Source organism: Choristoneura fumiferana, chromosome 16 (assembly GCF_025370935.1).
Source record: "Choristoneura fumiferana chromosome 16, NRCan_CFum_1, whole genome shotgun sequence".
NCBI classification, from domain to species: domain Eukaryota; kingdom Metazoa; phylum Arthropoda; class Insecta; order Lepidoptera; family Tortricidae; genus Choristoneura; species Choristoneura fumiferana.
In genome coordinates, this window is record NC_133487.1 from 256,206 (window position 1) to 278,312 (window position 22,107).

The following is a 22,107-nucleotide window of genomic DNA, read 5'->3' on the forward strand; positions in this document are numbered from 1 at the left end:
TAAGTACAATCAAACTATCAAAAGGGAAAGCGACTCAGCTTATGCCTGCACCTTGCAGAACAAAGTCCTTGGCTAACAGGCGCTGTTTTTCAGTCGCCCCCATAAACCATAACCCTAATAAATACCATCAATACACATGCACATATTTTTTTTACGTACAATATATGTTATAAATTAATTTGCTTCGTCATCAATAATAATGCTAGGTATTTTGAGTGTATAGTATAGTTGCCGGTCAGAGCATTAGTAATAGACAGAAAAATTGGCTATACACACTAATTATATTTCACCTGTATAAGTTAGTGGAAGCTTCTGGCTAAATTAAACTTTGTTTCAGGTTCAGCTTTGGAGTTGCCCAGTGTGGAATATTTACATGCACAGCCTTCTACAAGTGGTGCGCAGTGTAAAACTGACAATACAACAGGTAAGCTATCACTGATAAAAATCTATACCTTATAGCATAATTTAGAATTTTAGAGTTGATCTGATGATAAAGCTAGCGGGTGACCATAGGAACACTGTGATAAACAACACAACTGCATCGAGTTTGGACTCGTTTGTCGTCTTGACGAGTACTTTGGTAACCAGGGGCATATAGTACAGTCAGCAAAAAAATACTTATATTAGAAGAATTTTCAGAAAAACTTTTATTGAACTGTTTACGGAACCTTTTCTGTATTGTCTGTGTTTATGGTACACTTCATGTAATAACACTCCTCTTTTTGCGTTAGGGGTTAAAAATAGGTTGAGCTGCTTAGTAGTTATAGGAGATAGAAATGGATATGCATACATACAGGTCAAAATATAATCCTCCTTTTGGGCTTCACCAGAATCGGTAAAAACTACAGAATTAATTTCATTACATTTGGCATGGCAAGTAGATTGTTTATCAGAGGTATACAAAATTATGTATTGTCAACTAACTCCAAGATCACCTTCATTTCATTTCATTTCATTTGACAAGTAAAGACATATTTGACAATAAGGCAAGAAATTGTAAGAAAGTTGTCTAGGTAAACATAGGTCATTGACCTGCAATATGACAAAAATTGGATTGTGCGTACCAATTTTATTTTATCTTGCATTAGTTAGTGTAAGCTACTGCTAAATTTAACTTTGTTTCAGGTTCAGCTTTGGAGTTGCCCAGTGTGGAATATTTACATGCACAGCCTTCCACAAGTGCTGTGCAGTGCAAAACGGACAATACAATACTACAATACAATACTTGTGTAACGTGAAACTGTATTTACCTATGTAAAGAAAAACAGATCCATGACATGAAAATAAATTATTATTAAGAAAAACAACTTTTTTTTTCTTTAATTCGATCATTTAATTAATAAAAAGCGCACCACTACGTGCCGTTTTTTGACAATATATCGATAAAAAGCACAACACTATGCTGTTACAATATCGATAATATCGACTGTTCCTAACAACACTACTTGTCAATGTGACTTTTTCGGCCCTGTTTAGTCTGTGCAGTTCGTTTCTTGATATTGCACCAAAAAGACACTGAATTCATACTACAATCGTGGTATAGTTTTTGTATGAGAGTTCCGACTCTTAAAACGTAGTGATTATATACTCTTTGCTACACACATGCCATGCCAGAAGTTCGCTATGTCAGTAAGCCAGCAGGGCTACTACGAAACTCGAAGTTCGTGTCGTGCGGTCCCTCTGACACATACTATTTGATACGAAAGCGAAAGGGACCGCACGATAAGAACTTCGATTTTCGTAGTAGCCCTGCTGGCTGGCATGCTTTTGTACTTACATTTTTAAATTCCAAGTGACAGAATTATAGGAATTATAGCTTGCAAGAGAAAAAAACTTGACGTATTTGTATAAAAAATCACTGATTGAATTCTTCATCATTCACAGCCAATTTTTTTGCAACATGAAATTACTTATAGCTTTTTCGTTGACGAACACGATTTTTATGTGTACAATGAACTTTGAAATGATAGCATATTAATGGTATGAAAACCAAAATATATCCTAAATAGAAATAAATATTAAAATATTGCACAAAGGATTGAGGATCAAAGTCGAACCCAATTGGAAATAAATAAATCATAAATGGACATTCAAAAACAAAATGAACATTCTTCCTAAACCATGCTAAACCTGTCGTTCGTAATCGCAAACTATATAATACATAGCAACACCGGTGCTGTGCTGTCAGATGAGAAAACGGATCGTTCGTTGCACTTTATCGAAGAAACGCTGAAATCCGTAAAATAATTAAGTTTTCTATGGATTCTAAAATAATTAGATAATCAGTACTTATTAAATTTAATCATGTTCTGGAGCGGGAACTACATAGCGGTGCGGGAGTTAAATTCTTTGCTTAAAGAGGAGGTGCGTACATTGTTGAAAATTGATGGTTAGACTAGTGCGATGACTCGTATTAGTTGTTTCTGGGTGGCGTACGGCCCGAGCCTCCACTGGGGCGGGCGGTGAAGGCGGCTCGGGCCGCGGGAAGCTACTCCAGTGTTATGATGGAGGTTATGGTGCAGAGTTAACAGTGTGGTGTCTGTTCCAGAATGTGACCCTCAGCCAAGTTTTGGAGGCGGATGACGTGCTTCAAGAATGCAAAGCAGGCAACCAAGCCCTCATACAGTTGTAAGTGCTGGGAAATGGGTTGTCTGGCTGCCAGGCCGATGGCATGCTCACATTAAATGCTTAACATTTTTGATAAGCCTCCTTATTTACCTTATTATTTAACATATATATTTGATAGTTTGCCATGTGAAACTATTTGGCTGTTTTACAGCACTAAGCTGACTTTCAGTTTTAATACAAAATGAGTGTTATCTTTTATGGTAGTATTTGGAATGGATGGAATGTCTAGTTTGTGGAGACAAAGAAGAATGTAAACAGTGTTCAGTCTTCAGGTTGAAATGATTTTGAATGTGAGTTGACTTCTTTATTTTTAAGACTTGTGATTTTGAAAAATTAGTTAAAATATTGTAATAGTTTCTTTATCTTTGCGCAGTTGGAATATTGTAGAATATTAAAATAGTTTTTGTACAAGACAACTTCAAAGGGTGTTAGATAATAAATTTTATACCTGAGAGATCCTGGTCTATGTTTTCAGATTTAGACAAAGGACCAGGATTTTACATTTTAATTCTTGCTTGTTTCCTATGTCTCTTCAAATATATATGTGATGCTGTCTTTGTTTTGTTTGTTCATGTAAGAAGAGATGGTAATACAGACATAATATCAATCGCATAAAATATTTGAAAGTTATCAGTGCTTAAAATAAGCCTTAAATCTCAAATTAAAACTGCTTTTAATTGAACTCTGAATACTCATGTCAATTAAATGATCACTTAATGTTATGTGTAGGCCTCCTAGTGTATCCGAAGGTGTAGCTGCTGCTGGATCAAAAATATGAGGGCTTTAGCTATGGGGGCCCTAAACCTGTGTAACCAAAAATTTTATGCAGTTGCGTCACAGACCTTATTTATTTATTTATAAAAAAAAAGATTATCTTGTGGACTTACAGTAAAAACCAAAACCTCCACAAGCAAGTAAACTTATAACTAGAAAATACAGATGAAAAATATAAAAATAAACTTACACTAGAGGCTTACGACTATTTAAAAAGCGGCTGAATTTACATAGGAGGGTTGGCCAGCTATCTGCAAATACGTCGGCCTCCCGGATTTGTGCGAGGATTATTTTTATATCGAGATAGACGAAAAGAGTGCTGTGAGAGCGAGTGAGTGAGTTGCATAGAAGGGCCCCCAGTCAATGTTGCTGCACTACAGAGCAGACTAGGGCAAGCTTTACCACTGTTTGCGTACCTTGTAAATTTAGTTCATTAACCTGTTATTCTCTATTGCTTAAAAAGAGTTTGGTGTTCAAAAAAGAGTAATATTATTGTAACTATTTATTGTACAAAAGATAAGAAACAAACTACAATTGTCAAACATTGAGAAAACTTCTTTTTTTTGCAAGAGCATATGTTTTTCACCACCAACTTCCTATTTCAGCCTGACTCGACCAGAAATACTAGCCGAACTTGTCACCCTGATCACTGAGGAGCCTTCAAAGAACATAGAGTTGAGCCTCCAGTACCGGCATGCCAGCATCGCGTGCGAGGTGCTCACATCCCACCTGCCCACGCTGTCTGACCGCTTGTCCATGGACAGCGTGCAGATGAACCGCCTTTGCGACTTCATCGACAGAGAGCCACCACTGAACCCACTACTGGCCTCGTACTTTAGTAAAACTATTGAGATGCTGCTTGAACGGAGTTCTAAACAGGTAAACTTGAAAATGGTTTCCAACCATGTTTGTAACTAAGAAAGATGTTAAAGCTTAGTTCTCAGCTAGTTGAGTTTTTCGTTGTGAATACAGCTTTGTAGAGGAGGACAATAATCTTACAACAAAATCAAAATTTTGTAAACCAACAAGACTATTGTCTCTATGTCAACATTGCATTGGCGAAAAATACCTTGCTAAAAAAAAGGTGCTAAAAAATCATCACATAACAAAATTAACTATTCTGGCAGTATTTTTAGCTAATTTTATGACTGATGTACCCAGATTGGAAAAAAGGAGAATGTAGTTTATAAGTTTCCTTGTAAATTTGTATAAAGCTTGAAAATTACTATTTAAGTATTTGAGCATAAAAGGGGAGCATTTCACAAATACACAAAGACAATGAATCAAACGCAAAAGTCTTGCTTGTGAATATTTTCAGTATCTGTAATAATTTACAAATAAAGATGTGAGATCTTTAGGAGCTGATGAGAAGAGTTTCAGTCCTAAGTGTCATAATCGAATATGTAGTATTTTTTTCGAAATACATTGAACAAGCAACTTGGCACTTGACATAAACTCCCTGGCATGTGTGAAATATATAGATGGCCCAAGCTCAAAGTGTAAACCTCGACAGAGAAGAGACTGTTGTGTACAACTTGAGGCTGTATTACTGATCGCGATCGCAATGAAATGACAGATTTCCCATACAAATACAGTCATTTGATTGCGATCGCGACCGCCAGAAACGTTAGGCAATATGGCCTCTGGATTAATATCTGCCACAGCTGAGTGCAAAAATATCTGACACATCGTACCGGCCCTAGAAATGCACGGTTTGGTGTCAGATAGTGGTGGTAGTGTGGTGAGTGTGCTGTGCAGTGAGGGTGTACGGTGTGTGTCCAGGACTGGTACCTGTACCACATCGTGTGCCTGCGCGTGCTGGACTTCCTGCGCGCGCGGCGCGGGTTCCTGCCGGCGCTGCTGCGGCACCTGCAGACGTCCGCCGTGGCCGACGCGCTGCGCTGCTTCGTGCGCCTCAACGACCTCTTCAACAAGATCGTCATGGAGGTCACACACCTATTATTTATTGTACACTAGCTCTTGCCCGCGACTCGGGTACTAGATAAAAAGTAGCCTGTGTCCTTCCTCGGGACTCTAAACTATCTATACCAAATTCCGTCTAAATCGGTTCAGCGGGTGAAGCGTGAAATGGTAACAGATAGACAGGTAGTTACTTTTAAAATTATAACTGTCATTTTAGGACAGTATACAATAGGTAATCTGTTAATGAGATTCTGATGGTTTAACCAGGATTAGTAGCCACAAATAAAAATTCAATGTGTAACTAAAACCTTTATTATTATTATAATCTCGAAATACGGTAGGTTTTTTTTTCTTGCTCAGTGTAGATTATGAGTTCAAAAATAAAAATGATATCATCCAATTTACAGTGGCTGGAAGAACACCAGTTCCTGGAGTCGCTGATCCAGATAATCTGCGGCACGTACGAGCCGGAGCCGCTGCCCCCGCCAGCGACCGCCCCCGCGGCCCCCGCGGCCCCCACGGCCCCGGCGACGTCGAGAAGGGACAGCGGGAGCCCAGCGAGAAGGCCGAGCTGGAGGGCGCCGAGAAGAGAGACATTGACGCACAGGGAAAAGGTAGCATTCGACTGTCTCGCAATAATGTTGTAGTTTTTAAGATTAAAGAGGGCGGTGCTCGCTACTTGTTACAGGTCAACATAATAATCATATAGAACATTTCGGAGTGGTGGGGACCAGGCAAAAACTGGCAGGGTGCAGGGTATTTTCCACATGACTAACCCAAAATGCAGGGTTACATCAAGTTTTGCGTTTGTTAGTAGTTTTATTGACTTAGTTGTGAAAAATAATGCCACCATTTTGTGCGTAGAGGATCGGTCGGAGGAGCCGTCGCCGGGCAGCGGTGAGGCGGGGCGGGGCGGGGGCGGGGGCGGGGGCTGAGGCGGCGGCGGCGAAGGCGGCGGAGCGCATGCGCGGCGTGGCGGCGGCCAACGCGGCCGCGCTGCTGTGCGACATCATCCTGTACGGCTGCGCGGGCGAGGGCAGCGCCGCCAGGTACCGACCAAGCTAACAGGATGTACAGATCGATTCACAACAGCTGGTGCGAATGGTAACACAAATATTCATTTTGGTCTCGCCGGAAGACCAGCGCTGGCTCCACCAAAGGAGTCCGCATTTTATGCTGAGACGGGACCATTTCGGGCACAAGCAAATAAGTTTTTTTTTTTGTATTTTGTGTTCTCATTTTATTTTATTTCACTTCATTATTATTATGTTTTTGCTGTATCTATTATTTATATTTATGTGTCACGAATATTTTTTTTCATTTTTATTTTCTTTTTCACAAATACTTTCATTCACTCATTCAATCCATTTGTGCCAGCTCTTGTAAATCGACCTGTACCTACAACGTGTTACGAAATAACCCGTAAAAAATATAAGAATTGATTAAAATCAAAAATATTGTCAACCCTAGTAAGCTCTCACGTCATACAACCGGAGTTACCATAGATTATTTAACAGCGATCTATTTTTTAATTTTACTGAAATTGGGTTTTTATCGATATTTTTTTTGACGATAAGTGATACTATGGTTTTCAGATATTACAAATGAATACTTTATAAGGGACCATTGAACCCTCTTTCTGTTTACTGTTCTATTTAAAAACCAACATAGCTGAGAGTAAAGTTATTAAATAGGTCTGTCTTTACATATACTTTATTTCATTCCATGGGCACCAAGTTCAATTCTATTGCAAAACTGAGATTTTCATATTTAAGTCAGAGTAAATAACTAAATTAAAAATCTTGCAGGGTAGTCAAGACATACTCTAATATGAATATCTCAGTTTTGCAATGGAATCGAACTTGGTGCCCATAGAATGAAATAAAGTAGAGAAACAGACTTTTGTAATGAGCTAACTCTCAGCTCGGTTGGGTTTTGGTTCATTTTGGCGCATGGTCCTTTGGTGTGCGGGTTATGTTTAACCAGCAGGTTACCGCGGTATGGTAAGGTAGTGGCATATAATGGGGGTATTGTCGCAGAGGGCGCACGGCGGCGGCGCTGACGGCGGCGGCGACGGCGCCGGCGGGCGTGCGAGCACTGCTGCAGGGCATGTTCACGGCGCCGCCCCCCGCCCGCCGCCACGCGCTCGTGCACGGCGCGCGCGTGCTGCTGGCCATGCGGCGCGCAGACGCAGCCGCTGACCCGTGAGTACACACAGCTGCAGGGCATGTTCACTCCGTGTCCGTTTCGTGTCGGATGTCAGTCATTTATATAGAAAGTCTTGTCGGGCAATTGTGAAGCTTCATATAAAATGTTCTGGGGCGAATATGCCAGCGTTTTGATCGCGCGGTCAAACGTCATTAGCGTTCCACGTTTATTGTGGCGCAACGAAAAGACAAGTCGCAACCTTTTTATAGTAGATTTTTGTCGTGGCCTGGAATTAGGCAATTGCTGGCTAAGTATGAGTAACTAATACGAAGCCAGCAATTGCTATTCCAGCCGAGACTAATATAAAGCTTTTCTCAAAAATGGTGAATAATTCTGAAAAAGAATAAACTTTTTCTCAAAATATATTGTAAAATTTAATTTTATTTCAATATTTTTTCTTATGCTTTCCCGCCTTTTTTCATTAAAAATAAACTGCAGGTGTATTTTGCCACCGAAAACACCACAAGCTATTTCAGACCCAATAGAAAAAGTCCGGAGTTCCAACAAAATATCTGATACCGGCCATTAGACTTGGCTGTATACGACTTGTGCCAACATTTCCATGGCCTTTTTAACTTTAAAAAAAATGTGACTGATTGCAGGCGCGCTAATTCATTATTGTCGAGCTAGCGCGCCTGCAATCTTTTTAACTTTTTAATTTTTCGCTGACCATAAACTATGCACGTCACCTTCTGATATGTAAAGAATAATGTCAACTTTTACGGACATTTTTGAGAAAATCACGTTTAATTCATCATCGGTATTGTCTTAAATTTTCATAAATAATTAACCCTGCAAAGACACTAATGACAAAAAAAAACGCTGAATATTCGCCCTCTGCCACTGGAACATCCGATTAAGACCTGTCCCCCCCCTCCCGTCCGCAGACAGAGCGGCGCGAGCCTGCGGGGCGGCGTGGAGCTGGCCGTGGCGCCGCACCTGCCGCTGCTGCACACCGCCTTGCTGGAGCCGCCGCAGCCCTACGCACACGTCAGTTTGTAGTTTGGACCGCATGCCACTCTAATATTACTGAATTTTACGACACTCGAAAATACAAACTGAGACATGGATGCACAGGAGAACCAGAAAAAGAGACCAGCGCTGGGAATCGAACCCAGGTTCTCAGCAATCCGTGCTGCGTGCTATAACCCTTTGTATTTTCGACATGGTTTTCACAGGATACCCGAAAAGTAACAAATTTGGAGTTGAAATAAAAAATACAAAAAGACTCCAAAAACCAATCATGAAAGTCAAATGTCTTCATTGAGATTGTAACAAGCACTTTCAATACATTTGCTCGAAAAATTCACTTTCAAAGGATGTATACATGGCTTGTTAGTTCATTTTTCATCACACTTGCTCGTAAACAGTGTCGTAACATGCAGGCTACCTTGGTTGCAACCCCCCAAATAAAACCCTCGACTTTAATGTGCTGGTCAAGAAACCCGTGGTCGGTAAATGAGTCAATGCCCGTAAATGGCTGCTGCGCGCGCTGCTGCAGGAGCACCTGCGCGCGTACTTCGGGCGGTATCGGCAATTTTTGAAAAAATATTAGTTTTTCTTTTACAAATATACAATTTTACTCGCAAATGTGATGAAAAACATTGTATGTCGCACGGGCGCTACTAGAAATTACGAACATCGACTAATTAAAGCCCTCAGTCTTCGACTTCGGGCTTCTAATAGACTCTCGTTCGTAATTCCTTGTTTACCGCCCTTAAGACACAATCTACTATACTAGTTTGCGAACCGCCGTCGGAGTTTAATAACGACCGGGAGCTTTCAGGAGCCGAGCGCGTGCGAAGCGCCGGCGGACGGCGGCGGGGGCGAGGCGGCGGCGCCGGCGGAGGCGGGCGCGGCATCAGAGGCAGCGGCGGGCGCGGCGGCGGAGGCGGGAGCGGACGCGGGCGCGGGAGAGGCGCCGCCGCGCCCCCGCCCCGCCCCGGCCCCGCCCGCGCCGCGCCGGCCCGTGGGCGCCGCGCGGCTGCAGGTCGCGGCGCTGCTGGCGCGCTCTGCTCCTCCGAGGTGGACGAGGTCGCCAAAACCATGCTCACGCTCGGTAAGGACAACTGGACGTATTTACCCATACTTTAATTTATCTGGTTAGAATAGTCTTAGATTGCGTTTCCACCAATAATGTGCGAGGATGTGTTGCGAAAATAGTAGATTGTACAACAAGAGCATAAAACGAGCCATTTTACCCAGACGTTCATATAGCCACCCGAGCCGGTACGGCGAGGGTGGATCACTCGTGCGGAAAATGGATTTAATGCTCGAGTTTTACTCTGCTTTTCACTTCGATGGCGAGGAAATTAAATAGCAACAGTGAAAACAATTGTTCACTCACTACATACATTTTATATTTCATGCATTACTATATACATATATTTTTTTTAGTGAGTTTATTATTGATTGATTTTTAGTTTTATATAAATAAAAAATGTATTAAAAAAATATAAAGAAACTTCTTTGTGTGTGACTGTTGACACCTAATTACCTTGGTCTTAGACGAAGTTTTATTTTATGCACTAGTGCATAAAAAGTCATTTTATGTCGCCTAGACCCAGCATTTACGAGCATGAGAAGTGAAATGTGATTTTCATTAACTTATAGAAACGCTTCATTTACCTATCCTCGCACAGCACGTCTCTGGTGGAAACAGCTGAGCGGAGCGAGGAGAGGTAAATGAAGCGTGTCTATTGGTTTACGAAAAAAGCGGCCAAGTGCGAGTCGGACTCGCCCATGAAGGGTTCCGTAGCAGCAAGTAACATAGTATAAAAGTTCTTGTAGTTCGTTGTAACTTTGATCGATGTTTTAATAATAGCGTAATAGTTTTAGGTGCTGTTTCACTATGCATTGATTAGTGTTAACTGATGGTTAAATGTGATGCCGTCTCCGTCTATTCGAACAAAACGAATAGAGACGGTATCACATTTAACCGTCAGTTAACACTAATCAATGGATGGTGAAACAACCCCTTAATAATTTGAGTTGATTGAATGTATGGTAAATTGCGGTTTACGATTTATGACGTATAAAAAAACTACTTACTAGATCTCGTTCAAATCAATTTTCGGTGGAAGTTTGCATGGTAATGTACATCATATATTTTTTTTAGTTTTATCATTCTCTTATTTTAGAAGTTACATTTTACCATTTTGAAAGTGTTTCTCGCGCAAACTATTCAGTTTAGAAAAAAAAAAGATATTAGAAACCTCAATTCTAAGTAGTTTCAGTTCTAAGTAGGTATGGGGAATCTTAAAAAATTTTTTTTTCTGTTTTTGTGTGAAAATCTTAATGCGGTTCACAGAATACATCTACTTACCAAGTTTCAACACTTCAGTTCATATAGTTTCGGAAAAAAGTGGCTGTGACATACGGACTGCTGTGACATGACGAATCCATAAGGGTTCCGTTTTTTGCCATTTGGCTACGGAACCCTAAAACATTCCTCGCAACACATCCTCGCCCATTATTGGTGGAAACGCTGCTTTATTGTTTTGTTAAGCTACCTTTACACACAGTGTTATAAAAGTTTGAAATTGAAGATAATGGTAGAGAAGAAGAGACGTAGAATGAAATACTGGTTAAAGTCAATGCAGTCGGGCGCAAATGCTTATGACTCGTCTTTTAAAAAACCGTTCTCGAAGCGTGCGCCGCGAGAGGCGAGACATGACGTGTGACGAGTCGCGAATGCTCGCCCGCACACGCTTCTCATAACTTGCTTCGCGGGTCTCGCGCCTTGCCTCCCGAGTCTCGCTTTCTTGCCTCGCGAGTCTCGCGCCTTGCCTCCCGAGTCTCGCTTTCTTGCCTCGCGAGTCTCGCGCCTTGAGTCTCGCTTTCTTGCCTCGCGAGTCTCGCGCCTTGCCTCCCGAGTCTCGCTTTCTTGCCTCGCGAGTCTCTTGCCTTGCCTCGCGAGTCTCAAGCCTTGCCTCGCGAGTCTCGCTTTCTTGCCTCGCGAGTCTCGCGCCTTGCCTCCCGAGTCTCGCTTTCTTGCCTCGCGAGTCTCGCGCCTTGCCTCCCGAGTCTCGCTTTCTTGCCTCGCGAGTCTCGCGCCTTGCCTCCCGAGTCTCGCTTTCTTGCCTCGCGAGTCTCTTGCCTTGCCTCGCGAGTCTCGCGCCTTGCCTCCCGAGTCTCGCTTTCTTGCCTCGCGAGTCTCGCGCCTTGCCTCCGAGTCTCGCTTTCTTGCCTCGCGAGTCTCGCGCCTTGCCTCCCGAGTCTCGCTTTCTTGCCTCACGAGTCTCTTGCCTTGCCTCGCGAGTCTCAAGCGTTCCCTCACGAGTCTCGCGCCTAGCCTCGCGAGTCTCTTGCCCTGCCTCGCGAGTCTCTTCAGTAGGTTGTGTGTGACCGTGAGTGTGGTACTCATGGTGGTCCGTTCGCCATCGCCAGGCACGCCGGGCGTGCTGCTGGACATGCTGTTCGCGCACGCGCACAACAACTTCCTGCACGCGCACGTGGTGTCGATGGTCCAGAACGCGCTCGCCAACCGCGCCCACCACACGCAGTACGCCACACATGTGAGTACTATACTATACCTGATATATGTAGCTACTTTATATACCTTGACAAGCCCCCTGCCCAGTCGCATACCCTGTCGCAGAGGCTGCCTTTATCAAGATTTTTTTTAAGTGCGGCAAATGCTTGCTGCGACAGGGTTCTACCGAGTGTCACGCACACACCTGTCAAATATGTGTGTGTCTTTATATGTTTGTCCGTCTTTCACGTCGAAACGTAGCGACGGATCGACGTGATTTTTGGCATGGAGATATTTTATGGGCCAGAGAGTGACTGACATAGGCTACTTTTTATCCCGGAACAGTTCTCGAGGGAACAGCGCGCGATAACCGACTTCCACGCGGACGAAGCCGCGGGCAAAAGCTAGTAATAAATAACTAGGTGCGGAGTGAACAACACATGAATATTTTGGATATATCGAGATACAAATGTGCCTGTGTGTCATTACCTAGATCCCGCTTACTACATACTACCTGTGGCATATTAGTTGGTTGGTTTAGTAGGATGTGGTCCACAATGTTTTACCATTCTTTTATGATTATGACAATTCCTACACTGTCCTAAAACATTTACCTTGTTTCATCATCCATTGATTAAATTTAACTGACGGATAAATGTGATGCCGTCTCTGTTTGTTTTGCTCGAATAGACGGAGACGGCATCACATTTATCCGTCACATAAAATTAATCAATGGGTGGTGAAACAGCCCTAAACTCATTGTCACTTTGTGCTGTATTTTATTTGTTCGCAGTTATTAGAGGAATGTGATTTACTGAACAGACTTATGGACGTTTATGAAGAAAATGAAAACAAAAAGTGAGTTTGTTTGGAATTTATATTAAACTTTACGAGACGGAGGTCACTGCGCACTGCGCTCATATAATACCTAATAATATTACAACTGCCTGTAAGCACGTACTGCAAGTAATTAATACGGTATTTGACTATTTTGTATATGTTTTATAAATTAAAACTAGACAATGCCTGTTATCGAATAGAAAAACAATTTTTAAGCTACTTTTACAAATAACAAAGTTATACAGGTTTGAAATTCAAGATTAGACAGAGAAAGACATACTGGCATGTGACGTCACACGCCAGTACCGCCATACTTGCTGCATAGAGAAAAGCGTTTGAGAAAGAGACAGGTATAAAGATTTTTCAAAAAATCACTATAAATCCAATTTTCAACCGATTTAAATTTTCTCTTCGCTAAACACTATCTGTTTATCTATATTTTCATAATAATATTAATATATGGCAAAATCAGGAGTTGTCAAATACCGTATTGTTACTAAGGTGATTGGGATTTTTAAGTGACGGACATATTATAAGAATAAGAATTTATATTCGCAATTCGCAAAAAAAAAAAAGATGTGTTGTTTTATAAGTCCATTACGTAACACACCGGATGCGGTGGTGGAAACGCTTCAGAGTCCCACCTAGACAATCGATTGGGCTGACAGATAAGACGTCGTAAGGGTCTAGAATATTGTTGTGACATTTGGTCGTTATACCGTTGGTGGTCGTCACTCGTCACTCGTCACATGCCGTCTGTGCGTCCAGGGGCGCGTCCCCCCGCAGCGGGCTGATGGGTCACGCGCTGCAGCTGCTGCGCGCGCTGGCCCCGCTCGCCGAGGAGCGCGCCTCCGCCGCCGCCTCCGCCGCCGCCTCCGCCCCCGCCTCCGCTGCCGCCACCGCCACCGCTGAACGCTGGGCCGCCTTCGCGCCGAAGCTGCACCAGACTCTACAACAGCACGACACGCCGCTCGTGAGCAATACCGTCTTACTATCTTATCTTTACATTACACAATAACCTCCCGTTTTAAAGGAACACTCACGTTTATCTCTCTATTACAGCCGATTTGTTCCAAAACTAATGGACCGATTGAGTTAAAATTATGCCCACATATTATGCAAGTCGGTGACCCAAAGAAGAACGAGTACCGTAAATAAATTAATTTGAGTTATGGAGGCTACTATTGGGGGTAAACTGGAAAATAAAAATAATGTTTTGAAAACTGTTTTCTCGTGAATTCTCGTGTAGCCTGCACGGACTGGCTAGACTTGGCAGGATTATTCCACTCGGAAAACGTCCCCTACCACTTTCTATCCTGCGTTTTTATACATTTTCAACCGGCTACTGCCAGTAGAATCTTTTTTTTTTTAGAAATGTACCATTTTATTTACAAGAAATTCGCATTATCAAAACATTTTCGTGTGGCACTAACGTTAAGTAGAAGCTTTAGCTGCCTCGTCTTTCAACTCTGCATTAACTCGTTTTTAAAATAACTTGTTTCTTCCAGGGCGGCTACTATCCATCCGAGAACACGTATGAGGTAACTACCTTAGAGGTTTTGTACACTGCGTTTTTTAAATACGCCATCGACGAAAAAAGCCATAGAGCAGCCACACAACTCGCTTGCGTATCGCGTTTGTGTCGACACGAGGCGCGTCGACGGCGCGTTTAAAAAACGCCCGAGTGCAAAGGGCCTTAGTAATAATTTTGTCCATGTTTAAATTGAACAAGTTTTAGTAACGTAATTTTTTTTTCAGGTTGAAGGCATGGCGGAAGTAGAGACTGCGCTCTACAACATGAGCGTAAGTGCTCAACATGATTTAGACCATAATTATTATTTCAAATTACACCAGACCTTGTTAGATCTCTCAATTATGCTCTATTACCTATTGCTAGCTCATTAGTTACGCAGCGATTTGAGGCGTGATCTGATCTCTGTACTTTACTTTTAACTTTACGGCTTTTTGGTAATTTACTGGAACCTTGTAATCATTGAATGTAGAGGTAACACTATCAATACACTTATGTTCAAGTATCTAAGGAATTCTAACTATAGCGTTGCTACATTTAACGTCCGCCGGGTGTCAGTAGTCCTTGCAACTCGCTGGGTGGCTGTACTCTGTGTTATTAGTTATTGATCGATGTCTTTCTCCCGTCTCCAGTACGACATTGCGAACTATGGTAACGAGGTATGTACAAAAGAGTGAAACAACACCCATCTTATCCATCCATCCACCCTTATAATAATATTAAAAATTTACGTTACACATAAACTGCTACAGGTAAAATGTAGCAGTTTTTTTTCATCATTGATTTTTGTTACTATTTTTGAATGAATAAGCTGACATCCGCATGGTGGTTTTTGTTAGTTTTAAAACTAGCACAGAATCCCTTGTTCCGCGTAGATAACCAAGTTTGGTAACTGGTTGTATACAAAGAAAAACTAATATGTAATAAACTATAATATGGCAATTCTGTTTAAATTTCACTAACGTTCTTGTACGAGGAAAACAATTTTCCCTTTAATAACCGAGTTAGCATTAACAATCTTAAAATAATAGTTTTCTACGAGGCAAAAATCCATTAATTGATAACTTGGTTATGTACGCGGAACTAGGACTGAAAACTAATAATTTCATAGGCTTGTTGTGATTTGGTATAATATTGCTGGGTCTTCTCGAATACTTTAATTGAGCAAATCCGTTTGTTTGGCAGGAGGACCCCGACAGGATCAAGTTCCTAGAGATGGCCAGTCAGCGCATGCTCGAGTGAGTTGCCGTATTCGTGTTGTAGTATTGATAGTTGTTGCGGAAGACCAAAGTGTAGATCGTTATGTGAGCTGTACAACTGCTCATCCACAAAAATATCCGACTGATGACCGCATCGCCTAACATAGGCATAGGCTGACTATGAAGCTTGAAGGACTTGGTCTATCCCAGTCGGGGTAGATTTTTGTATGAAAAACATTTATTTATTTATTTATTTACATTATCAGTATCATTACAGGAGTAAAACCTAAGGCGATACAGGAGGCCCTTAATAAATAAATAAATAAATATCATGGGACACTTGACACCAATTGACCTAGTCCCAAAGTAAGCAAAGCTTGTACTATGAATACTAGGCAACGGATAAACATGCTTACATAGATAAATGCCTAGTTAAATACATATTAAACATCCAAGATTCGAGAACAAACATTTGTATTATTCATACAAATATCTGCCCCGGCCGGGAATCGAACCCGGGACCTCAAGCTTCGTAGTCAGGTTCTCTAACCATTTAGCCCATCCGGTCGTATAATAAACATAAATATACATAGCAAATTATGTGTAAGGCAACTCTTTTGAATTCACTCAGCGTGCAATGAAACAGATCAACTGAATATGGATGCTTGTGCTCGAGACTTAGATATATTTAATATGGATTTATCTACATAAGTATGTATAGCGTTCTACTCTGGTCCAACATGAATCACTGATGAGTTTGACTGTTTTGTTTGTTTGGCTGTCTAGTACATATCCATTGCATTATTTATTATTAACCCGCAGACAATTAAACACGACGTGGGACGATAACGACGAGGCGGAGGAGCGCGAGGAGGAGCCGCTGGAGGAGGAGGGGGAGGGGGAGGGGGAGGGGGAGGGGGACGCGGGCGCCGCCGTGCGGGAGGTGCTCGGCACCGTGCCGCGTGAGTGACTGCTTGCTACCAGACCTTGCCTGACCGGGTTAAGGGCCACGTGACTCACGGTACCCTGTGGCGTGCATTGAGGGTAGGCGGCGCTAGTGTTGCCTACCCTGCTGCGGGAGGGTTGCTGCTGCAGGCGGAAACTGCCAGCAGCCTACCCTGTATTGACCCACTGCACGCCAATGACGGTACCCATGCGGTTACCTGTCGAATGTAGCAACAACGTTATGTCTTCTATAGAATACTAGCTTATGCCCGCGACTTCGTCTGCGCGGATCTAGGTTATCGCACGGTGGCGTTTTTACCGGAATAAAAGGTGTCCTATGTTGATCCTTGGGGTTCAAACTACCTATATACCACATCTCATCAAAATCGGTTCAGTGGTTTCGACGTGAAAGTGTAACAGACAGACAGAGTTACTTTCGCATTTATAATATAAGTAGGGATTTTTTAAGATCCTTTTAACATTAAATAACTTGATTTTTTTTATGGAATTTTTCTTAATAGTTTTGCATATGCCAAAGTTAATCTTATTTGTTGTTTCATTCAGTAAATATTCAATTTAAATAAAATAAAAAAATTGCGTCAGAGATATTTTTTGCAAAAAAATTACATAACTTTGAAAGTGTAAGGATTGCTTTAGCCATACTACTGCCCAATCAGGTCTGCAGTTATGTGTTAGGTATTATAGCATAGGAATAGGATAAGTTTTCAGCTTGCCGCATATCCCTACCCAAAAATGTCAACCAGCTCTCGGCCTCACTGTCATTTGATTAAGCCCAAAAAATCCAAGTTTAGGCATACAAAGCTCTTGTGTTAGCAAACAAAGTTAAAATACGTGCTTTGTCTATTTGGCAACCTTGTGAACTCAAGTTCTATGCTCTACAGCGTGGGAGACATCGAGCGAAGAGACCGCTTCAGCAGGCGAAGGTTGGGCACAGTTCTCAGCCGACGTGTTCGGGAACATCGCCGACCCGTTCGCCGCGAGCGACACCTTCGGAGCGAGCGACACGTTCGCCGCGAACGACGCGTTTGCAGCGAGCGACGCTTTCGCAACTGCCAACGCTTTCGCAAGTAGCGATGCGTTCGATGCGAACGCGGGTTTTAAAAGCGACGCGTTCGCGGACGAGGCGCAACGGCTCGGCTTGTGGCAGCCTGACGGTGCGTACAACTATCTCATCATCATCATCATCCCAGCCTATATACGTCCCACTGCTGGGCACAGGCCTCCTCTCAGAACAAGAGGGCTTACAACTATCTACATCTGCATTACTATTACAATTTCAACACCACTGCTCGAATTTGTAATTGAATTTGAAATTGACTCACTCATCGTTGATTTTCATTATAAGTAGATGTTTATAATTGATTATTATGGCCTTATTGTGTAACGCACTCGAATCCACAACCGTTTTTATCATTTCTGTCACGTGTTAAAGGCGTGCGCCCGCGCGTTAGATAATACGGCCTCAGCATTGACTGAACTATATAGGAATACTAATTTTCACCCGGTTTTTTTTTCGACTGGATGGCAAACGAGCAAGTGGGTCTCCTGATGGTAAGAGATCACCACCGCCCATAAGCATCTGCAATACCCCTGGTGTTGCCAACCTAGAGGCCTAAGATGGGATACCTCAAGTGCCAGTAATTTCACCGGCTGTCTTACTCTCCATGCCGAAACACAACAGTGCAAGCACTGCTGCTTAACGGCAGGATTAGCGAGCAAGATGGTGGTAGCAATCCGGGCGGACCTTGCACAAGGTCCTACCGCCTGCAGCTTATGCTGCGTTTCTACCAGGCAGTGCGAGAATATGTGGCAAGGCATGTGTTTTGCAACCTTTTTGAGCGCGACGGTCGGCAAAACGCGACAGCTGAAAGTCGTGCCGTAGGCGCCATTTTGGCATTACATGGCGCCTATAAGGCGATTATCCGTTTTTTTTTGTCGTCCGTGACCGACCGTGGCGTTCGAAAAATAACCAACAGAAAGGGCGTTTTTCCATTAGCCGGCCCGGCACAGGCCGGTGTCGATGCCGGTTTACGTCCGGGTGTGGTACAGTACTGACGCGGACTTCAGTACAGCTCATATACAACATGCAATTTTACCGGGCCGGCACCGCGTGGGAAGCTTGCTACCCCGGCGACGGCGACGGCGCCGGCGGAACTCAACGCCGGGTGAAAGCGAGTGAAAAAGCGAGCCATACATTTTTGCTTCCCCGGCACCGGTCGCCGGCATCGGTGCCGGTGCCGGGCCGGCTAATGGAAAAACGCCCAAACGCTTCTTTGCTTATTTTAACCCCGCTGAGCTGTTTTCACTAGAGATGCGCTGATCAGGGATAGGTAAGCGAAGCGTTTCTATTGGTTAATGAAAAACTCATTCGTCGCAACACATCCTCGCACATCTCTGATGGAACCGCTGGAGTCTCAATGTGGTGTGTTGTGTGTGTCAGAGGGCAACGGGTGCGGGTCGCTGCCGGCGGGCGTGGCGGCGCTGCGGCTGGCGCCCGACGCGCTCAGCAGCCCGCTGGCCGACAACCTGCGCACGGCGCTGTCCGCCATGACGCCCGCCGCCGTCGCCAACATCGTCAACGCCAACATGCCGCCCGCCGCGCCCCCCGCGCCCCCCGCCGCGCCCCCCGCCGCGCCCGACGGCGACGCGCCGCCCGCGCCCGCGCCCGCCGCGCACAGCTGATCGCCGCGCCGCCACCTCGCCTGGACCGGCGCCCGCCCTCCGATGCTCTAGTTTACCGCCCTGACAGTGACCGACGGCTGATACGGTCGAAAGGCCGTTTCTCGATTATCGTTTCGACCCCGTTCACGGGCACATAAATCGCATATTTAGAATGAAACAGACACGATTCAAAATATTCACATGAACAAACTTTGTATTAAACAAAATCTGGCTGAGTTTTAATATGAGAATATTTCGATTTTGTCAGTTTCATTCCAAACGTGCGATGATAGATGGGGTAATAGCAATGGACCTTATTCGTGGTTAACTTAGAAATCATATTTGAACCTACTGGCAACTATTTTGCCTATACCAATGAAAGGATTAAAGGTATTCATTTAAAACTAGATGCAAATACAGTGCGACGATCGAGAACAACGCGTGCTAACCGTCACTAACGATGAGTTGTTGCTACTCTGGCATGTTTTTATAATCAAGTTAAAAGCGTGTGCGCCTAGCGTCGAAAATAGTAGTACATTTTGTAGTAACTGAATTTTGTCACTGGTAAGTTTAGTTAGAACGAAATATATCGTGATACCTCTTATGTAAAAATCTGTTTAATCGAGGATTGCCAGGTACAGATAATTTAACCTGACATCGTATGTTCCAAAAACGGAAGAATATTCAACAGTAAAAAATACTTGTTTAAATTTTTGTTATATACTTATCAATCACGTAATTAAGAAGCGACAGCTTTACTTACGCTCGACATTTGATTTAAAAAAAAGTCTGATAAACCTAACAAGAAATACTTGGCCTGACGCGTCCGTAAAAAGCCAAACATGTATGGCTTAAGCTGGGACACCTGGCAACTCTAGTTTAACTAGATTTTGTATGCAAGAAACAGCTAGCTAATCTTACATGCGACATAAATCTCATTTAACTAAACCCCTCAAGTGTTAACCCAAGCCGTTTGACTGTATCGGCCCGTCGGCGGCGGCGTCCCGGCCGGCCTGGCCGCGCGAGGATGCAATACTTAATCGTTTAGATTTCCTTTGTTGTATAACTTGAGCCAGAAACGTATCGGTGGCTGGTCGCTGGTTCCGTCGCGTCGCGTGACTGACCTACATGTAAAATCTCCTTAGTTTAACAACGTTGAATCTGCAATAGATTGAAAATGTGTGCTAAATCTGGGATTGGCTTGTAACCAGTACTCTAAATTAATTGACTTAGGAAACAAATTACACGGATTGCTCTGTATTTTGCTAGCTGTGCTGTGAGCTTACTTTAGGTCAGCCATGCTACAAACAGAAGTGGCGAGCGCGCAGCCGCGGGAGCGAGCGACGCCTGCGCCGGTGCGCGTCATTCCATGTCGGCAACGTCTCGCTAACAGTAGCGGCTGACTATTGGCTGTGTTTCTAATTATAATGAACCGGGAACAGTAATACGGAGTCACGTTGCGTAGCGCTCCGCGTCCGACCCCTGAAGCCTTCCGAACTTAGCCTTATTCTGTTAGAATTATATTCGATCAAGGTCTGTATATAAATGTATAGGTAATGAAATAATTTGGGCAATTGAATCGAGCTTTATATTTTGTACATAGTGGCCGCAGCGGAGTCTGCTTTGTTGGGTTATTTGAACCTGGTTGACTGCCAGAGTCACAAACATGGTTTACCATTACGAATACCCTACCCGTTAAAATATATTCTAGTTAACAATGTAAAGAACTAAAAGTATCCGTTTTAGTTATACGCAATAAACCGATCATACAATGTGTGTCGCCTCCCGGGTGACTCCAGCAGTACTCTGTAGTGCAATATCAATATCGGGAGCGCTGTGTGTGTGTAGTGTAGTGTAGGTTGTATTTGTCTTTGTGTTAATTTGTTGTTTGTATAGAATAAACCTGTGTATAAAATTCAAAATTTTAATATAACTTGGCAATACGATGTGTTGTAAGTGATTAAAAAGTCGTACAATTTACATAACAAAATTCAGCAAAGTGTGATATTTCATATTAAAGACCTGGATTTTTAATAAGTTAGCAACGAAAAATAAATCAAATGAATAGCGTTGGACACAATAATGTTGCCAAAGAACGTTGCCACGTTGCTCGAATGCCAATACGTGTAAATTTTACGAAATATGTCGGTAAATAAAGCTTAAATAGCTGAATGTTCGACGGTATAGTGACACCAGACAATCGGGAACAGCTGCAGAGCGCCGGTGTCTGGTGTAGCCCGAGTAGTATCACATTAAGATGAGAAATTTGACTGTTATTTTTTCATTATTCTGCGGTAACTGTTGATCTTTGTAACGATCTATGATTCACACGATTAAGTTTACGGATGTGAAAGGATTGTGAATTTATTCTCTTTAAAATATGTTCGATACAAATTCGATTTGAAGCGTTGCACCGTATGAAGTAATTTTGTTAGACAAATTAGCGGGAGTGAGCAGCGCATAGCCTTATTCGCGTACCTAACGTTACGGACGTATTGAGTCGTGTAGAGTTTAATTGGAGCGTCTGTAGCGGCGCCGCGGAGCGCGGGGTAGTGTCAGTCACTTCGTCTAAAAAACAGCTGATCTAAGTAGCAAGTGGTCTAAAAAACAACTAGTCTAAAAAGTTCCCCGAATGTCTAGTCGGTACCCGTTCGACCATTCCCTGGTTCATCAATTTTATTGCTATGACCCCAAGTCGACGGCAGCCGCGGGGCTCCTGTTCCGCATGGTTGAGGCGCTTCTCGTCTTGACGCAACTCTAACCTATGTTTTTTCAAGTTTTAACACAATACGGTATTTGACAACTCCTGATTTTGCCATATCTTAATATTATTAGATAGTGTTTAGCGAAGAGAAAATTTAAATCGGTTGAAAATTGGGTTTATAGTGATTTTTTGAAAAATC

The 22,107-nt window shown here is 43.0% G+C and overlaps 1 protein-coding gene across 1 annotated transcript; it reads left to right on the plus strand.

Moving 5' to 3' along the window:
• Nucleotides 1–2,177: 2,177 nt before the first annotated feature.
• On the plus strand, nucleotides 2,178–19,225 carry fmt (phosphatase 6 regulatory subunit 1-like protein fmt). The gene is given in 21 exon segments (XM_074099532.1): nucleotides 2,178–2,364; nucleotides 2,549–2,628; nucleotides 4,008–4,281; nucleotides 5,185–5,349; nucleotides 5,733–5,939; nucleotides 6,190–6,374; nucleotides 7,365–7,529; nucleotides 8,421–8,523; nucleotides 9,320–9,424; nucleotides 9,482–9,539; nucleotides 9,542–9,592; nucleotides 11,923–12,050; nucleotides 12,801–12,865; nucleotides 13,616–13,820; nucleotides 14,356–14,388; nucleotides 14,606–14,650; nucleotides 15,011–15,037; nucleotides 15,564–15,616; nucleotides 16,400–16,539; nucleotides 17,425–17,697; nucleotides 18,984–19,225. Coding segments are annotated over 21 exon segments (2,664 nt in total). The 5' UTR covers nucleotides 2,178–2,304.
• The last annotated feature ends 2,882 nt before the right edge of the window (nucleotides 19,226–22,107 follow it).